Source organism: Pomacea canaliculata, linkage group LG8 (genome assembly GCF_003073045.1).
Source record: "Pomacea canaliculata isolate SZHN2017 linkage group LG8, ASM307304v1, whole genome shotgun sequence".
Lineage (NCBI taxonomy): Eukaryota > Metazoa > Mollusca > Gastropoda > Architaenioglossa > Ampullariidae > Pomacea > Pomacea canaliculata.
This window is the reverse complement of record NC_037597.1, coordinates 219,156-240,810: the sequence shown is the minus strand read 5'-3', so window position 1 is coordinate 240,810 and position 21,655 is coordinate 219,156. Positions and strand designations below refer to the sequence as shown.

General features: G+C 39.5%; 1 protein-coding gene across 1 annotated transcript in view; it reads right to left on the bottom strand.

Moving 5' to 3' along the window:
* Nucleotides 1-118: 118 nt before the first annotated feature.
* The window catches only part of LOC112569741 (ABC transporter F family member 4-like), a 36,351-nt gene continuing 14,814 nt past the window's right edge, over nt 119-21,655 (bottom strand). Inside the window, 5 exon segments of the mRNA XM_025247611.1 lie at nt 119-4,732; nt 8,640-8,686; nt 11,913-12,014; nt 15,204-15,487; nt 18,687-18,820. Of these exon segments, the coding sequence (XP_025103396.1) occupies nt 4,500-4,732; nt 8,640-8,686; nt 11,913-12,014; nt 15,204-15,487; nt 18,687-18,820 (800 nt within the window). The 3' untranslated portion in view covers nt 119-4,499.

The following is a 21,655-nucleotide window of genomic DNA, read 5'->3' as shown; positions in this document are numbered from 1 at the left end:
CTTGAGACAGGCTGTAATTTCAGAGCCTGTCAATTCTCAGTGTGAGGTCAAGTGTTTAAACTGCTGTGCTATTAATGTGCTGTCTGTCTTTTGTAAACTTACAACAACAAAAAAACAGTTAAAGGGATACATCAGTTTATTGACATGTATTTTTATGTAATAACCATACAAAAATGGTCCAACTAATAATGCTTCTGCATTTGACAGTTTATTTCCACGACACATTCTAATCTTACTCCCATGAACTAAGAAGAGACAGCAAGATTGTGCAAGTAGTGAATGTGTAAGCTAAGCAGCAGGTACCCACGGCTTTCATTGCATCCTTGACCTGACTGACTTCTACTTGTTTCATCACACAAAGCAAGAGACCCAGGGCTGCGTAAAGCTTTTCTAGTAGTGTCTGGAAAATGCTGATGCTGCATAGTCGTTAAAACTAAAAACAATCAGCTACAATTTTTGTGGTAATTTAATGACAAAAGGAAATCTTTTTTTTTCAAGTAGAGTCCTTCAACTGTACGAGAACAGAAGACTACAATAGAAAAGTTTGTTTTTAGGTCTGCGATGTATAGCTGCCAAACACAGTTACAATAGTGTCTACTCCAACAGTTCAGCCTTGTGCACACATGCTACTGGACAAGTTCACATAGTACAATGCTTCAACAGCATTTTCATGGCTGAGAGGGTGTAGCTAATCTTAGAGCGCAGGGAAAGTCATTCTGGGATTTTCCACAAAGCGAAAATAATTTCTGTTCAATGTTGTGTGTCTGAAGAGCCCTTCCCACATGACATCCAAGAAGACTTAAGCTGCCTAGAATATTCCAATATGTCCAGCCTCTTGGCAATGTTCGTAACACCAAACATTAAGGATACTGCCACACAATTCAAATGTCCACCCAAGTGGAAAATTATTTTCATAGTTCATATAAAGATACCAACTCCTGTATGTGTTCATAAGATACAAGTCTTTGAACATCGTACTTTTCACCTGGGTTTAAAAAAAAAAAAGGTGACCCTCCCGTATTTTCTGCAACATTACAAAACTAGGGTCGCTGATGGGGCCATGCAGCACCAGTATATACTGTTCACCTTCAGTGATACTAATTACAATTCAGATCAATCCATGTGGGCTCTTCTACCAAATTAAACATCATCTTAACAGCAAAAGTGATTTTGAACTAGTCACAGAGCTACTTCTTTAAAACATTTAGGTCCAGATTACCTCCTACTATACAGGCTGTCCTTTGCTCTTTCACTTGAAGCTGCTGATAGACCGCTTGCCACACAACTGCATGGACTTTTTACTGAAATTTCAGAGTTAGCTCTGTTGATGTGAATTTTAATTTCCCTGCAAAAGCTTAAGCATGCATGTTTCTCTGCATGCATCTTCCTTTCACATCTCTGAATGACTTACAATCTTCTCTGAGCAAACTTCTCTTGCATTGTTTTGGCTGTAATCTGTAAATGCAAGGTTGAGTATAAAGATGTTTCTTCGTGTTTACTGGCAACTGATAAGTAAAGAATAATCTAAAATCTAGTGCAGGACTGCTTGCTTAACAACTACCTGATCCAATCCCTGAAACCAGTCGTGATCACTTGAGCACTGTCTTGCACCAGGCACATTCTCTTTTCTTCCAAAGGATTCCTTGGTGCAGTGAAGAAAGCCGAGATGCATAGAATCCAAATGACACAAATAGCAGTAGCAAACACTGTGCAGTCTTCACCCAGCTTCTCCACTTGTTTTCACTTTTTACAAATGTGCACAATTACATGGTCTCATTCACCATGAACTTTAAAACAAAAGTTAGGTTCTGGTTGCTTGGTTGGTTTTGCTTTCACCCACAAACATAGGAAACTAAAAAACTGTGTGTTGGTATGATGTACAAGAGCTGACATCTACACCCACCATCTCTTCTCTAAGTATGCAGCTTACCTATAAAAACCAATTGAAGCACTGCTCTAACAAAAAAGTCAAAAAGCGTTATTTACACTGTGTACTGGAGGCCACAGAAAAAAGCTGACAACATTCAGCCTGTGAAATCTCCAAGCAAGGTCACTGTCAAGAACAAAGGGCAGCATTATTGATTAGCATCAAATGTGGCAGTAAGGCTGGTTGTTAGCTGAATGAGGAGGGAACTACAAAGTTCCTTGGATTTTGAAACAGGACAGGCTGAGCACTGGTTCAACCCTGCCTCCTCATGCATAAACATTGCAGCCCTACTAGGATAGAGTCATAACAGAATGTCACATTACAAATATAATGAAACATTTAAAAACACTATAAACAACGCCAGTCTTTAACAACTCACTTTCGTGTGTTGGGTGCACACAAAATGTTTCCACAATCTGGTGCAGGAACACACACCAGCATAATTTTACGCTTTCATGATTTCATAAAACATTTTTCACAAAGCATGTTAATTTTCAGAAACTACTAGTAAATGTGTACAGAACCAGATAAAATGCAATGTAAAAAGTATTTTAAGGAACAGCAGATCTCTCTAGAACCACCGTTTTTTTCATATTCCAAAATTTAAGACATCTTTTATATTTTGAAATACAAGGCTTCAATGTGTCCTGTTCACCTATAAGAAGCGTTTTAGATTTTTTTTTTAAACTTTGCTCTATACTTGTAATTGACATTCAATGTGTCTAATCTCACAATCATTTCCTACATGACCTTCGAACATTTTAAACTTTTTCAAACTGCAGCAACTACCAACAGCGCTGTGATTAGGAACAGGCAGACGAGGCATCTGCCTCAGGCCCCGCATTAGGCCCCCACGCTTTACATAGTCGTCAGGAGACCTGCACTTTTGATTAAAACCGTGGCATCAAGGGCCCCGCACATACCCTATGCCTCAGGCCCCGTGGGGGCTAAGAACAGGCCTGACTACCACACACTTCTCTGTCCCTGCTTGCAATTTATGTGTCAGCCTTCAGACAACCAACTTGTGTGCCAGCCAGCTTGCAGTGACTATGTTCTACTGCTATAGCAATTCTGTCATTTGCTGAGAGCACTCAGTCAGCAGCAAGTCCTACTCTTGGAAACAACCTAAAAGAGGGTACTGCCATGACAACTCTTAGTGTAGAAAGTGACCCTGTGTATCCAGGTATTCTCACTACACCTCACATTCACAAGTGAGAGGAAATGGATATCACTTTATTTAAAAACTAACCTTGGAATTGGGCACATAACCGCAGTCTTTACACATGTGTTTCATACTATTCATGTGCCCTCCATGTCAGTGTAGAAAATTATCTTTTACTTTTTTTCCATCCTCCCAAATCCCAAACTACTGTAACGATAGTTATAAGGCATGGGATCCAATACCAGCTCATGGGTTTGACTTGGTCAAATTTAACTACAAATTCAAGAGCAAGCCAAGTTAAGCAATTTAGTTTTGCTTATGACAGTTAACTCACTCAGGACATTAGGTTGACCATTACCAAGATTGCAACTCATCTTGACTCATTTAAGCATATAACTTATGAAGAATTTTGGAAAGAAACATATTATCAAAAGCAGACATTTTCTGGGGACAGAAAGGGATGATAAAAATGGATGCAGTTACCTCATGCAGTCATCAATGCAGACTTTGTCCTGAGTGTCAGCTTTTGTGCTGGAAGTTGGTCTATGTCCACGGTTCTCAACCTGTGAGCTGTGCCCCTGCCATGGTGCTGAGAAGGGGGGCATGAAGGCAATCACTTTTTTTTAAGTTTCTCATATCTCATATCCGTATTAGTGAAATTAGCTGGATAAGAGGGATGAATGGATGTACTTTTTTTTTTTCGTCTTGGAAAGCATCACAAGTAAAAGTTGAGAAACGCAGGTCTATGTGATCCTATTACCATCATCGAAATGTATTTCTCTCATCTCTCCTTTCGTTATCTACATTACTCTCTCACAGCACCATAGCTGCTGGTGCACAAACATCTTAGTCCTTTACTAGCATTTCATAGTGTTCTACATGAAGTCCAGTACATGCAATGGTTATGTAAATATTTGTATCAAATAATATTCATGCCAGTTTTGAAAAGAGCCTGTCAGATTCATCTCACATGACAGATGCTATGGCCAGAACATATAATGCTCTGGTTCATTGGACATACAAGTGCTGCAAGGCCAGGTTAGAATCATTTTCAATCCTGAAAGGTCCTAGTGTTTTACATGATTCATGAAATGACACCTTGCCTCCACTTCAAAGATCACCTTGAAACAAAGGTCAAGGCCGCTTTCTGTAGCACCAATTCAGTAACCTAGTATGAACAAGAATTCAAACTAACAACACTTTCAGTTTGAGTTTCAGGATAGTAACATCATCAAGAACAGCACAGAATTTTACCACTATGACAGTTTGGCACACTTCTGCCAGTGCCAGCCCAGTTCAGCTACCATCCTATTGGACTTTGAAGTTGTTGCACGATCATTTGGTGTACACACACACACAAAACATTAGAAATATAAAAAAGACACCAGCCCAAGCCATTCCTCATGACAGTCAAAGTCCATCCCTAACATTCTGCTGCATTTTTTTGTTTGCAATAAAAGAATTTGCCTCCTTCACCAAACACTTGACATCCTCCTCTTCATCAGCACCCACACTGCCAAGCGTCTGTCGCTTGCTCTGACTGGCATCATCAATAAAACTGTCCCTGTAGTCATATGTGTTGGGAAGGCCATCATCATCCTCTTCATCATCGCTTTTCCTCTTTGTCTTCTTCGCTTTCACCTCTACAACATATTGATATCTCAAATGTAAGTGAAAAAGACACTGGTGTATTTGAACTGAATGAAAACAGTGACATGACTAGACAACTGCTTAATTACTACCACTACCACACACATACACTTTAAAACATTTTTAAACTAACTTTTAGTTACGAGAATCTGAAGTTTCCTTGCAGGTAGTCAGAAAAGAATTACCAATATTTGACTGAAAGGCTAGAAATTTCAGCACGCAAGTATGCCTCATAACACCTAAGTTTCAATTACTGATTTTTCTCTAGCTTGGAAATTCTAACAAAATTATCTTGTAACAAATTCTGACTGACAAAAGCCCAACTTGGGACTCCATTAACATTACTAGCGTAAATTTAAGGATGTGTATAAATGCAGATGAACAGCATGTGACTGCACTGTGCAATAAGGTTTCAATGAACGTGCTGTTACAGCTGCTTCCAATAGGTGTTTTTATTCCTAGTGTCAGGGTTAGCTGTCAGGGTTAGGGTTAGTTGTCAGTGTCAAGCTGGGAAGGGAAGTAAGTGAATCACAAGAAACAAACAAGCAGACAAATGGATTGGGTTTCTTTTTGTCTGTGTAACTTTCTGCAAGAAAGCTATAACAGATAGACATTGGCAGTGTAACTCACAGCAAGCACGCTAGCAAACAGCTAGCTATAACAGACATTAGCAGTGTAACTAACCCAGACAAACAAGCTATAACAAACATTCACTATGCATCAGTTCTGTATGAAAATGTAAAATCTTAAAACCTTTTTTCCCCACGATTTTGATGTGAAATGTGTTCTTAAGCTAAAAATGTCATTGGTATAGTTGACAGCATAAATAACAGACACACATTATCCAAAGAAATCAAAGCAGACACTTCAAGTACCTTCGCATTGTCATTGCTATAGTGAACCCAAGACACAGAGAGCAGAAAATATTTGTTGCAAAATATCCATACACTTCACAACACAGACACATACACATACACAATAACAGCACATTTCCAGGTTTGTAACTTCCGACAGCACACAAAGACAGCGAACCACAATTGCTTGCTGTTACTTTCTGCTTGCACATACACATGCAGTGAAGTATTTGTGTACACACAAACACACAGTGATGTACAAGTGCTTGCATGGCTGTGTAAAGTACCATGTCACACCTTAGTGCTAAGTGCTGACTATGAATAATTTATGCACAATGCTAAAACCAAAGTGTGTTTAGTTCATTTCATTATCAGCAGACCAATGGAACTGCCTGGCCTTGGGATGGGGTTGGACTTTGCTTGACTGTACTAATCCAGCCATGATGCTGAATGGGGTAACAAGGTGCATTTGATGATTTGACCTTAATGGTCTTGTCAGACAAGCAGTCAGATTCAACGCTGGCTTACAAAAAGCTGCTGCTACAAGTCAGCTGTGTCACTCTGGCATGTACAGTTACCTGCCTCTGCTACGTCAGCTGTGTCCACAGACTTCTAAGATTCTAGAAGAGCATGTCCTCAAGTTCGGGCGCAAGCATGGGGCTACACTACTGGCAAAAAAAAGAGCCTGTGAGCGAATATGTTTATGTAACCAGCACCCACACAATTTATATCATTTGTAGAAATGGTGAAGTCATGCTGTGCAATCGGCTGCACCAACTGACAAACGAAAGATTCCAACAAGTCTTTTCATGTGTAAGTACATGATACTGATATACATTCTGATGTTTTTTCGAACACTTCTCTGAACCTACTTGTCATCTATGGGTCTTGTTGCTAAAAGCTGTACGAAGGATTCATCCTGGCAATCAACTATGGGTATCATCAAAGAGTGAAGTAATTTGCCCAGATCATTTCCAACTTGAGGATTTCGCATCTTTCGGTAATGGCACATCAAAGCTGCTAAAGTTGGCAGTGCCAGCAGTTGTTTTTTTTTAATGACAGGTGCCTTTAAATTAACTAGATGTCATTAACTCATTAAATTTAAAAATCAAAGTAGGGTGCTTTTCTTTGTGTTTATGTTTTTCTATCAACGAATAATAGGTAATAATTCCTATAATTCTCAAGTGGACATGCATGAGCTTGAAAAAAGATAATGAGCTGCTGACTTGCTAGAACTTTCTTTCACAATAATTACTCATACCAACGTCTGAATGTCCATATGATCTTTAAAAGTTAAAAAACAATATGGGTCTAGTTGTGTCATCTAGCCAGTATCAGCCTTGTTGGAGAAAGCACAAGGCACAAATTAACAAAGATGGTAAGGGATTTTATTTATTGTTGGGGGAATAGGATGTCTTTAATAGTTTGAGCAGAATTATAAATAATTTCAAATAACTGTGCTTGCATTTCCCTAGGATATTTACAGTTTGCATTTAAGTAACAGCTGTATTGCCCAATAGTTAGATGCTGTTAAGGTAAACAGCAATGCCTCTGAAGTCCTACTGTCATTTTCATAATGCCTTAAGCCTCTTGATAAAGCTATGTCAGATTTTTTGCTGTAATACCTGCCACTTAATAAAAAGTTTTATAATTATGTAAATTGTTTCAGCATTGTTTCCAGAGTCATAAGTATGAGTAATTTTATCTGATCGTGCTTTGTTGTAAACAGTATCTTAGAGCTGGCAGCTGTGGCTGAAACTTGTTCAGGCGTAATAAAGATTACATACTTTCATTATTCTATTTTGTAACAGTCTAAAACTGAATAAACATATATTAACAGTTATACAGTGATAAAAAAGTCTTGTGGATCGTATGAATACAGTACATGTGAAAGTTGTGTAAATAATATGTAGCATAGGTATGTTAAGTATCATGCATCAAAAATGCAAAATTCAGTTTCCAGTTTTGTATATAAAGACTGTGATTATATTTATCACTCACCTTAGCATTACAGCTTTATAATGATGACAAGTATGACATTATTTTAAAACTTAGAGAATAAATCTTCAACTTTCATATTTGATACTTGCTGGGTCTTCACTTGCATGCGTGTGCAGGCACGAGGCACCAACTCTCTTTATATAAGCTAAATGCATGTATTTTTTTATCACAACCAAGCAGCATTCAAAACCTATACTTGGCAAAAGCTTGCACACATGATCATGACTATGTTTGTGTTGCAGCAGATGATATATATATATCCTGTTTTGAAGGCTACAGCACAATATCTTTAGATCATAAAAATAAATAAATGAAACCTTTGACAACATGATCCTTCTTCACATTAACTGACAGACTACTTTTGAAAGTCGATTAGAGACTAATACAGCACATAAGTATACAGAAAACTGGAGTGTAACCTCAGTGTTTACATCACTAAGACACTACGAAGCTGACGCTATTTGTCTGTACCGAAAGCCAGTAACGATTTGCCATGACAGCTAAAGACCTTTACGCTGAGTGCATGGTCTGAGTAAGTCTGTGGCTGTCACGCTGGCATGTACAGTTACCTGCCCTGCTGAGGATCATGATGTACAGACAGCAAACTCTAGTACCTAGCTCATGACAGCTCTTGATACCTTGCTCACAACAAACTCTGGTATCTGGTTCATGACAAGCTAACCCTCTCTTCTCTATTTGCACCAAACACCAGCAGTTTGTGCAACTAGTGTTGCATCATGTCTCCTTAAATGCATCCAACCCAGTGTCTCAAATGAGACAAAGAGCAGAATGATAGTGATTCCATCGAAGCACAAACAATTTCTCTTCTCTTATTTTACAGAGATCTTTGTGAATACCTGCCTGTACTAAGTACAGTCAAAATGTGTCAACACGTGTTAACACAGCTCAATACCACATGTCAACTGCAGCAGGATCAGTCTGATCTGCAGTCTATGTACCTCCCTGTACTAAGTACAGTCAAAATATGTCAACAAAGGTCAGTGGGATTAGTCTGATCTACAGTCCTCTTGACTCTTAAGCCTACCTGCTGCTGGCTGAAGCTTAGCCCCCTTTAAAGAGCTGGGTTTATTCCTGTAGAGAAAAACACAAAGTAACTCTCCCTTGCCACTTGGGTGAGAGGTGAAAATATTCCACATAAACAAAAAACCAACTCATGCACTCAGCAGTAAAGGGTGAAATTCCTTGAGCATCACAGTGAATACTTTATATATTACTTGAACCTAAGAGTACAATACTTTATATATTACAAATATTAGAATTACTATTTTACTGATTTATATATTACTTGAATAATACTGCTACCATTTTGTTGATTTAAAAAAAATGTTTTCTTTTTCCATCTTTCATTTTTGGATGTAATTTTCTTTTGTTATTTGTAGAAAGTTGTTCAAATAAACTAAAAATAAACTAAAAAGTAAAAAGACTGAGTTAAGTTCTGAATAATGCTGGATGATTTAAATCAGGCAATGTGTCCATCATATCATCGTGCTTTAGCAAATTTACAAATGACTTTTAACAATCAAGTCAAGAATAAATGTTGGCCCCTGTATATTTTGTTCTTGTAAAAAAATCCCACGTAAGCTTACACTAAACTGCTTTACAAACATGTTTGTGAGGATCAGTTAGAGTGGGAACTTGGCACTTATTTCAAACCTATTAGGAGACAAAACTAAATGGAGATACCCAGAATGGGAAAATCACAAGATATGTATTGACTCTGAAACTCTGCTCCAAAACAATTTCAGGAAGCACACGGAGCACCTACGGCGCAAAGATGTGTTTTGCTCACTTCAGCATCAAGAAATTATGCTTGAAAAATACTTGAAAGTGTGTGTGAGTGGCTGTGTTTTGTCCCCTCTATTTAACATTCATATGTAATATACTAGAAGATATGTAGGTGTGGCTTACCTGATATGATCGATGTTACATAAATTAGTATATGTCGAGTGTATGTTTGAAATGTGCCTCAAATAAGGGTGGAAGGATGAAAATGTATGTATTTAAAAATGTATGTATTATGTGTTATTTATTGCCATATTTTAAAAGCTATCTCTATTTGTGTAAGTTATAAGGTTAGGGACAAACCACTACAACCTAATTCTGTGGTTGACCGCTGCGTTCTTAAAGAACATGAGTGGTAGAAGCTGCACCATGCCCACACACACACACAAATACTTTTTTGCCATCAAAACACAAATGATACTAACAGCACCATGCCCACACACACACACACTCTCTTACTATCAAAACACAAATGATACTAACAGTACCACACACACACACACTCTCTTACTATCAAAACACAAATGATACTAACAGCACCATGCCTACACACACACACACACACTCTTACTATCAAAAACAAATATACAAACAGCACCATGCCTACACACACACACACACACTCTTACTATCAAACACAAATGATACAAAACAGTACCACACACACACACCTCTTACTATCAAAACACAAATGATACTAACAGCACCATGCCTACACACACACACACACTCTTACTATCAAACACAAATGATACAAACAGTACATGCCCACACACACACACACTCTTACTATCAAAACACAAATGATACAAACAGTACATGCCACACACACACACACTCTTACTATCAAAACACAAATGATACTAACAGCACCATGCCTACAACACACACACACTCTTACTATCAAAACACAAATGATACAAACAGTACCATGCCCACACACACACACTCTTTACTATCAAAACACAAATGATACAAACAGCACCATGCCCACACACACATATACTCTCTTACTATCAAACACAAATGATACAACAGCACCATGCCTACACACACACACACTCTTACTATCAAAACACAAATGATACAAACAGTACCATGCCCACACACACACACAACTCTCTTACTATCAAAACACAAATGATACAAACAGTACCATGCCCACACACACACACTCTCTTACTATCAAAACACAAATGATACAAACAGCACCATGCCTACACACACACACACTCTTACTATCAAAACACAAATGATACAAACAGTACCATGCCCACACACACACACTCTCTTACTATCAAAACACAAATGATACAAACAGTACCATGCCCACACACACACACACTCTACTATCAAAACACAAATGATACTAACAGCACCATGCCTACACACACACACTCTCTTACTATCAAAACACAAATGATCCACAAACAGGCTACCACACACACACACACTCTTACTATCAAAACACAAATGATTACAAAAACGTACCATGCCCACACACACACACTCTTACTATCAAAACACAAGATACAAACAGTACCACACACACACTCTCTTACTACAAACACAAATGATACAACAGTACCATTGCCCACACACACACATATACTTTTGCCATCAAACACAAATGATACAAACAGTACCATGCCCACACACACACATATACTCTTTTGCCATCAAAACACAAATGATACAAACAGTACCATGCCCACACACACACACAACTCTCTTACTATCAAACACAATGATACAAACAGTACCTGCCCACACACACACAATCTCTTACTATCAAAACACAAATGATACAAACAGCACATGCCTTACACACACACACACTCTTACTATCAAACACAAATGATACAAACATACATGCCACACACACTCTCTTACTATCAAAACACAAATGATACAAACAGTACCATGCCCACACACACACACACACTTACTATCAAAACACAAATGATACAACAGCACCATGCCTACACCACACACTCTCTTACTATCAAAACACAAATGTACAAACAGCACCATGCCTACACACACACACACACTCTTACTATCAAAACACAATGATACAAACAGTACCATGCCCACACACACACACTCTACTATCAAACACAAATGATACAAACAGTACACACACACACTCTCTTACTATCAAAAACAAATGATACAACAGTACCATGCCCACACACACACATATACTCTTTTGCCATCAAACACAAATGATACAAACAGACCATGCCCACACACACACATATACTCTTTGCCATCAAAACCACAAATGATACAAACAGTACCATGCCCACACACACACACACTCTTACTATCAAAACACAAATGATACAAACAGTACCACACACACACACATATACTCTTTTGCCATCAAAACACAAATGATACAAACAGTACCATGCCCACACACACACTCTCTTGCTATCAGAACATGAAAGGGAAAAGCCTGTACCATGCCCAGAGACACAAATACTCTTGCCATCAGGCTTGTCCCCACCTTTTTTCATCCTGTTTCTCATCACCATTGTCCTCCCCAGAGACATCTTCATAGCTGTCATCACCAGGGTGACAAAACTCTTTGAAGTGTGAAGGGTTTTTTCTGTAAAACATAAATTTTTTGATTCACATTATTGAAGTTGTGACATACAAGTTTAGTAAGTGTAACATGAAGACAAGCTTCAAGTTGTTAGTAAATGATCACAGCATTGCCAAGATAATGCTAGAAATAAATTTGTTCATTGCATTTCAAAATGATACTAGATATATAGTGGTTCATTGCTCTATGAGATGTTAGTATAAATCAAGCTGTCCATTTGTTTATTCCTTGTTACTTCTCGAGGAGCATAGGGCTCACCAGCAACACCTCCCCAGCAGACCCGATTTTGGGCAGCACCCCTCACTTGGGACAAGTGGTTCCCACATCCTTTGCCTCATTTTATACTATTCTACAGTAATACCGCGTTCACATTGGTGTTGATGATTTCAATCTCACTGCTGAAGGACAATGCTCGTGAGTTCCACATGGGGTGAGGGCTGTTGAAAGCATGGCTGGCCTTGTTGATGCAGCTTTTGATGTCATTGTCTATTCCACAGTCGTTGACAGTGCTCCCCAGATACACAAAGCATATTCCAGCATGTTCTCTCCTAGAACATGGATTTCAGTTCCTGCTTGTTGATTCTCATCATTTCAGTCTTCTTGCTGTTGAACTTTAAGTCAGTCTTCTATGCTTCCTTGGCTAGCTTACTCAGTTTGGTTTGTGAATCTTGCTGCCAATGAGATAGAGACTAATGTCATCTGCAAAGTCCAGGTCCTTAAGTCTAGCTGTTTGGTGAAGGTCCACTGGATACTGGTGTTGTTGTCTTGCACATAATCCAGTCTATAACCATCAGGAAGATTGTGTGTGATAATATTCAACCTTACACCAATCTTCATTACGAAAGGTTTAGTGAGTTTGCTGTTGTGGATAACTTGGCAGACGAGTTTTCGTACAACCCCTGGATAATGTTTATGAGCTTAGGTAGAATGCTGAAGTGGATCATCAGCCTCCAGGTGACATCCCTGTCTACACTGTAGAATGCCTTCTCAAGGTCCACAAAAGTTATATAGAGGGAGGACTGCCACTCAATAGACTGCTCAATGATGATACGGAGGGTGGCAATGTAGTCAGTGTATGACCTATCCTGGCGAAACCCTGCTTGTTCTGGTCTCAGTCTCTTGTCTAGTGCCTCCTTCAGTCTCTGTAGTATTACTCTTGTCAGGACTTTACTAGGGATGGACAGCAGCATGATCCCCCGCAATTGTTGCACTGGGAGAGGTCTCCTTTCTTTGGTAACTTGACCACGTGGCCTAGTTTCCGGTCTGTTGGTACAAGCTCTTGTTCCCAGATCTTGTGCAGAAGGGGCTGTAAAACTGTTGCTGTTGTTTCCGGGTCTGCCTTTAGTGCTTCTGGGGGTATGCCACTTTGGCACTTTTCATGCTTTTGATAGCTTTGATGATTTCTGTCTTAGTGGAGGGTGGTGTTGACATGAAATGTTTCAGTTGCTGTGGTATGTCAGGTAAATTTGAGGTCGATTCAGGATCTCGTCAAAGTGTTCCATCCAGCGGTCTCTTTGCCCTGAGTCGTTTGTTATGGTCTTGCCGTCTCTGTCTTTCACTGGCTGTTTGAGTTAATGTTCCTGCCTGACAGAGTTCGTGTTATTTCTTATAGTCGCTTCATGTTTCCCTGTCTAGCTGCTGTCTCTGCTTCCTCTGTCAGTTCATGGGTGAAGCGTCTCTTCTCCTTTCTGACAGACCTCTTCACTTGGCGGTTGGCTTCCCGATAATCAGCTCTGAGATCTTCCTTCTCTTGTTGATCTTGACACTGGTTGAGCTTCTGTTTCAATCCCTTTCTTGATTCAATCTTTGCCCCGGTCTCTGGTGTCATCCATTCCTTGTGTTTTCTTTCCCTCTTCCCTAGAACATCTGTACAGGTTGCCTTCCACGTGCTCTTGAGTGTTGACCAGTGTTCCTCCACTGATTCTTCTGTCAGTCCTGAAAGGGCCTCCTACTTATTCTTAACTTCATAGTTATAAATTTCCCTTGTTTCTTGTTCTTGAGGTAATGAGTATGGAACTTGTGGTGTGGTCTGCTTGCTGGATCAATGAAGGACTTCAGCTTAATCTTGAAGACTGCTTGTGGTCTGAAGCAACATCTGCACCTGTCCTCATTCGCACATCTTAGAGACTCCTCCTCTCGTGTATATTTTTGTGTGGGAACACAATGCCCCCTATGAAGTGATCATTGAAAGCGCAGAAGTCTGTGAAGAGCTTCCTATTTTCATTGCAGGTGCCGACACAATACCATGATGAGTTCCCTGTTGGTGTTATCATCTCCCACTTTGGTATTTAGGTCTCCCATGATGATCTTCAGATCTCTTCTTGGTGTGTGGTCAAGCAGAGACTCCAGGGAGCTGTAGAAGTCTTCTTTTTTCTCTTCACCTGCTGTATTTGTTGGTGTCTAGCACTGGATGATGGTGATCTTTCTTCCTTTAATGTTGAATCTTGCTGACATGAGCCGCAGCATGACTGGTTCCCAGGCCATCAGTGCCGTTGTTGCCTCTGTTGACATCAGCAGTGCTACTCCCTGGGTGTGATGATGGTCCAGGTCTTTGTGGCCAGAGTAAATAATGGATTCTCCTGATGTTAGTCTGGTCTGGCCACTTCCCTTCAATCTGGTTTCTCATAACCTGAGAACCCTGATGTTGCATATTCTCATTTCGCTTGCCACTTGAGCTGACTTGCCACTTTTATAGAGGGTTCTGATGTTCCAGGTCGTTGAAACCTTGGTTGTCAAAAAATGAGCTGACGAGCTGGCTTCCCTAAGGCTTTCACCATCACATGTCATAAGCTTCTCTAGAGAGGATTCTTACCGACCAGGCCCCTCTTGTGGTACTGTTGCCGTTTCTGTAACAGCTTTTTTTTTTTTTTTACATGAATGGGTTGTTAGCCCAAAGCAAAACTCCCAACCTGGAGGGCCAGGGTGCAACATTTTAGTCTGGCCTCTACCCTGACAGACCCGTTTGGCTTGGTTAGACCTGACAGGAGCACAAGGCTCCCGCCAACATCGCTCTGTGGATCGACAAGGTGCACAAACCACCAGCCACCAGAAGGTAAGTTGCACCAACTGGTGGTGGAAGCTATCCATTAAGTTACTATAAATAAAGCAGTTCACTGCAGGCCAAGATAAGCTGCAGAAGGCTCACACAAGCAATTGATAAAAAACCAATGAAATGACTGTAGACATTCCTACCTGTAACATTTGTTGCCATACCAACATGGTGTTCTGGGCTTGTTTCCTTGTGTGGGACTTGCCTCCATTTCTTCTTCCTCTTCTCCTCTCTTCGTTTCATAGTCTCGCTCTTTACGTTTATGAGCAGCCTTCTTGGCTGGTGTGCCTCCCCCTCTACGCCTTGATGGCCTGGGTGTGTACTCCTCATCAGACATATCAAAGTCCTCCTCCTCCTCATCAGAGTCTACCTTAGATTTCCTCTTTCTCCCTCTTCTCACTGGCGTGCGACTTGCTTGCCTCTTATTCTGGAAGGACATTTAATATTATTTGAGCTATTTTATAATTATACAAGAAAGGGAAGATTTCTTATTATGAAATAAATTATTAATGCTGAGCCTGCCTTTTATACATTAAGTACAGCAGGCCCGCACCACCACACAACATACAATACGATGCATCTTTATTGTCTATGTCTGGTCATAACAGAGATAGAAATTTTCCTTTGTTGCTGGGAGCTCCCACAATCAACTGAGAAAAAGATACATAATAAACTGAAGAGATTACTATTACACCTCATACACTCACGCAGTTATACTCATGCTTAACTTCCTCACTCATATGACACTTATCAGATACACTTTCTCTTACTCTCTCACACACACACATTCAGACTAGGTACATTTGTGAGACCTGTTCAAGAGTGCTATCGCGGTTGGTTAGAATGACTTGGCAAAGGCACTCTTCTTTGCGACCACTTGCTTCCATCTACGGCCGGAGGGTAACATTTGGAAATGGCGATGTAGTGGGTGAGAAGGGTCTGCGATGATGCTGACCGCTTTTAACCTCACAGCCCTGATGTATAGTTCACCTAAAGGTCTTTGTGGAGAACCAATGATCTTACTGGCACTCTTGACCACCCTCGTCAAACAAACTTTATCTTTGACAGAGAGAATGCCAAACCACATTGACATATTGAATGTTAAGATGCTTTCGATTAGGCTGCGATATACTGACTCAAGGACAGGGCCACTGACACCAAACATACAGCAGACTCTGTGAAAGTATAGAAAGTTGAAAATAGGTGGCAACAAAACTGAGGTCCTTCCAGTAGCCTCTCAAATGTGTGAACTCAGGATCAGTCAACAAACTCACTGTTTACAATTTCCTTCCTCCCTCCTTTCAGGCACTGCCTACTTTTGAAGCCTTCAAATCTGGCATCAAAAACTTTCTCTTTAATAAATATCTTGCATAATCCGGAGTAAAGTTCTGCCCTATTCTTCATCCAATTGTGGTATTACAGCAAAATCTGACTATTAACCCTCTAAGTCAGTGGTTCTTAACCCTTTTTGAGGTACCAAACCCACAAGTTTCATATGCACATTCACCGAACCCTTCTTTAGTGTCATCACGAATTGAGGGTGTGTCTTGACCTCTGGTGGAAGGCTCCGCCGAACCCCTGAGACCGTCTCACCAAACCCCTAGGGTTCGATCGAACTCCGGTTAAGAACCACTGCTCTAAGTACAATGGACCATTATCGTGGCTTAGCCGGGAAGCACGGGAAGGTAATTTTCATAACTTTTATTGCAAAGTTAAAATTTTCTCCTTCTCAAAAATGTACAGGTTCCTTGGTCTAATGTTTACCTCAGAGCAGCAATAAAAAAAAAAAAAACTTCACCCACTGTCGTCTTCACAGTCTTCACTTATAAACCACTCATTGTAATGTTATATTTTTATGTGGTGCTAAGAGGGTTAAGACTTGCTCAAATCCACCAAAATCAGGTCTTAACTGAGAGGATTCTTCATTCCATGAACCACGACTTCAAACACTTGTACTGGGGAGGGTACGACAGACATTTAGGTTTTGAGTATCAGGGAATGAGTAACTAAATGTCACGAACCAATCCGTGCCTCCCATGTTTTTTGGAGTGTTTGACCCTTTTGTGGCTCATGGACTAAAAGTGTATGTTGAATGTATGGCTGAATGGATGAAAATGTTAGATAGGAAAGGTTTAATTGTGACAGAAGTTTTAAGTGAACACAGTTCACCAGTAGGTTTTGGTAGGAATGAGTTGTGGAAATTTACTCAGGCCCGAGACACCGAGAGAAGACGTGGGTGAGTCACGAGTTATAAATGTCCCTAGTTGAGATTTTGTGTATAGTAGAAGGGTAGCGTCCATTGACGCTTGATGCGGTGTGTTACCCGTTTTTGTATTAACCTCACCTAGACGAGGTATATCTTTTTCTGTTATTTTTATTATTTATGCTTCAAAGTTGTAAACATATGAGAGAAAGATGTGTGAATTGGAGAAGTGTTTAGAATTGTAGTATAGTGTAACCTCAAGTTACAGGTTTTAATGGTATGCGTGGATTTAACTGGAGCCATTCTGGATGAGGAAGAATCGCCTTCAAGGACCATTCCGTGATCGATGTGATTTTGGTTGAGCACCCAGCAGCAGGTGGGCTAGGAGTTCCGTGACATCACCGCAGAGTACCTGCTGTGACCTCGGCAACTGCCTCACGACATGACCAGTGTGTACGGCCTTTGTGTATGTGTATTTGTGTTAGTGGATTCTAGACACGGCCAGTGTGTACGGCCTTTGTGTGTGTATTTGTGTTAGTGCATTCTAGCTGTTGGACATGTGGAGAGTGACGACCCTAAGAGGGACGATGAACTGTGAGTAAAGTACTCAATGATTGCTAGTGCGGTCATCAGCAATAAAATAGAACTGGAACTACGTTGCTAGAAGAGAGTGCAAAGAGTGTAATCTTTATACTTTGTGAGACATTGGACTAAGTTGAGACTGATCGGGGAAGTCCCCTGAACATTGTGTCTAACGTTAGATGTTTGTCACCTTTAGAACGAGGTGTTGAGCCGAGTTGTTATTAATGTGTATTTGTCTTGTAGTCTCTAAAGTCCTGAGCCACTTGACAACGAAATGAAGATGATGTGGGCAGCCTCAGGCAATCGCTTTGTTGTGTGTTGGAAGAATGCGCATTTGTCTGGTGCAAGTGTGTTAAGCCACCCGTGCCGTGACAAAATGACAATAAGAAAAAATACACTTAGAGTTACGCTTCTTTATCAATCAACAGAACAGGAAAAGAAAAAAGATAAAAATTTGTGAGTTTCCAGTTCTATCCTGCATGTGCTTCAGATGTGCACAAGATTGTGAGTGTTTTATTCATCTTAGCTGAAATTAAATTTCCTGTACTTTTGTGGCCTTGGTAATTTCATCAATTACCTTTAACAAAGACTCTACTTTAGCTGATTAACATGACAACACTACAGCATGTTGTCTTTCATGTGCAGTGCATTAAACTTGTGTCCACACTTTGCATATCAGATGATGATGATATACCAGACATGCAAATAATGCATGACATGCAAATAATGTAGATGAAATAATGCACACAGTGAAATGAGAAATCAGCCATATTTTATTGTTGTTGAAGACAGTCCCATTTTAACATTTGAACACCTTACCCAGGTTGATTAAATGTCATACCTTTTGTGACCCTCGACCTCTCTCCCAATCACTTCCAGAATCCTCTTCATCAACCTCAAAGTCGCTGTCAGTATCGGGTTTTTCTGGTGGTTCATCACTGTCATCAAAATCTTCTCCCACCATAAAATCATCCACTGTAACAGGTACAGAAACCCAGAAAATGTAATGCAAACCAGGTGCACACACACACACACACAAAATTAATCATCAAATTATTTACAATTTTGACAGTGAAACACAAATCCACTGATGCAGTCTAACTGACCTTGATTATTTTGAGAAGATTGTTGAAATAGACTGATATTCCATAAGTTTCGGACTATAGGCTGCAACATTTTTTCTCCAGCTTTAAACCCAAGGGGGTAAACAGCAATGTAGCTTGTTTGCAGATTTTTAGATTCCAATTAATTTTTTGATGAGCTCCATGTTACAGTGTTAACTGTTCACATTTAAAAATCAAAGCCACATACAACTGAAGCATTCAGATCATTTGCTCAAGAACACATCCTCATTAAGCCAAAAATGAGACGAATGCCTACGATGCAGCTTTCAATCTGAAGGCGATCAACCTGGCTATTGAAAAAGTTGTAAATATTTGTGGCTTATAAACCAGTACAGCTTATTTGTGAATAGAGATTTTTTTTTAATTTAGTGGTTGTGGCTCATATACAGGTTCACTCAATAGACTGAAATTTATGGTAGTTTGCTTTCTGGTGATAAATCCATATGACTGAGTTTCCAAATGTTGAGGAAGAGAAGGAGTTTCCATACGCTGAGGAAGAGAAGGAGGAGAACAAATATGAGATATATATATATCAAGGAATATTTGTAAAGAACTCTTACCAGAGAGGCTAACTTTCTGTTTCATAGGAGTGGGTTGAACTTTTCATCTGTCATATTTATTTCAGAAATTATAAATGCATATGCTTATGTCCCACATGTATACTCAAGGAATTATGATGAAGGAAGGAAGCATAGTATGCAATTTGTTCAGCTGACATAGGATTGTATTGACGGCAATTTGCTTCTCTGGCATGCAATGTTATGATGTCATGGAAATAAAATGTTATATTATTAAAAAAAAGAAAAAATGTGATATACATATATACACACATGGTGCAAAGTCATGCTTGTTTAGAAGTGTCATATATATATATGGTGTTTAGCAGCATGCACTTTACGCTTGAGACAAGAATACAAGATGCAGGTGGAAAGTATACAAAAGAAATGGAGAGAAAACAATATGAATAACATACTGAAGGCAAACAGTGAAGACACATAAGACAAGATGTAAATTATGAAAATACAGTTAGGACACCGAGTAAAGTAATGCAAGAGGCACATCAGCATGACAGACAGACTAATCAAGATAATTCAAAGAAAAGAGAGAGAAGGGGTTAGCAGAAGAAGTAGTAATATGTGGGTTGATTTTAGAAGTAGTTCTCATGGAAGAGATGTTTTCAATGCATATTTAACAATTCAATAGTAGGTATGAAGTGGATATGAAAGGGAAAAACTTTTGTATTTTACTGCATAGTAGCGCAAAAGAAGAAACCACATTATCATTTTGTTAACAGGAGTAGATACTGTGTTCATCAGATTAGCAGCAGACATTTCTGAACAGAATGGAGGGAATAATTTTAGAGACACAGTCAGACCATAAGCTTGAAAAGAAACTATTGCAGAGCACTGAAAGTTTGTAATCAATGGGGACATGAATGAGTAAGCAGTGCTCAACACCAAGAACACTGACACAGTCCCACTTCCTTTCCTTGCTGTGAGTAAAAGACTGTGCAAATGACCATCACTTTCTGCAGTTTGTGAATAAACCAGGCGTCTGAGAGCAAGGTTATAGTAACCAAACTTTGCCAAGGGTGTTAGCACTGTGATATCTTCTCAAGTTCGTAACTCAGTCTTTGTATAGAGAAATAACCTTTCTTCAGATACAAACTTAATCAACCGCTCTACAGCTCGTCTGCTCTCTGAACTGACAGCCCTATCCCATTTCCAGCCTGTAGTTCATAGTAACAGTCTTGATTTGGTTACCATTCTCCACCTATGAGTCACTACTATCTAGACTTTATAAAAGAATCACCCTTGGATAAGACAAGCACCTTGTACAGAAAGAACATGGCAATATTATAATTAATAAGCAGACAGATAGCTACAACATGTCTGTCATTGTCAAGGATTATGTCAGCAGTCATAGTAAAACCAAGATTTCTGACAGATGAAACAAAGGCAATGTTGCCTTCACTCACCCTGATAGGTTCAGGTAGTCTTTTTCTGTTCATGTTTAAGACAGTCCTTGTTTTATGGTTGGTTAACTCCCGTTTACTTTGCACCATTCAGTCTTTAACATCATGGATGCAAGCTTCAATAAAGTGGAGTAGAATGTGTTAGAATGTGTCATACGGATTTTGTTCAGATTTTGATTAGTCAATATTGGTGTTCAGTGCACAGTGGCACGTGACATTTGAGAAAAGTGATGGTCAATTGCTTTACTACATTTATATTTGTGCATCTGAACAAGACTTCACATGAATTTTGAGGAAGTTGACGATGTGCTTGCATGCATTGCTGGTCTTGGTACTTGCGCCTGAATAATTTGACTGCTTCGTATTTGTTTAATATTTATGTATGAAGTGTCATAAGACTGTTATTGCAATTGATTTCTTTAATAATTATTTGTGTCACTGGAAAGGGACACCCCAAGCTAAAGAAATCTCATGCTGTTTTTTTTTTGTTGTTTTTTTTTTAGAAAGAATGTTCATGTCCACATATGGTGTGTGACAGACCATCAACTGCCAGTCAAAAGAGAATCAAAGCAACAAACCATGGCATGCTAGTGCACTGGTAGAAATACACAGAGAAAGAAGAGTGACAGAGAACAGTGTGACTGATCATGTCACACATAAACAGCATGACTGATAGGATCACAAGCAAACATCTTGATTGATCATGGCACA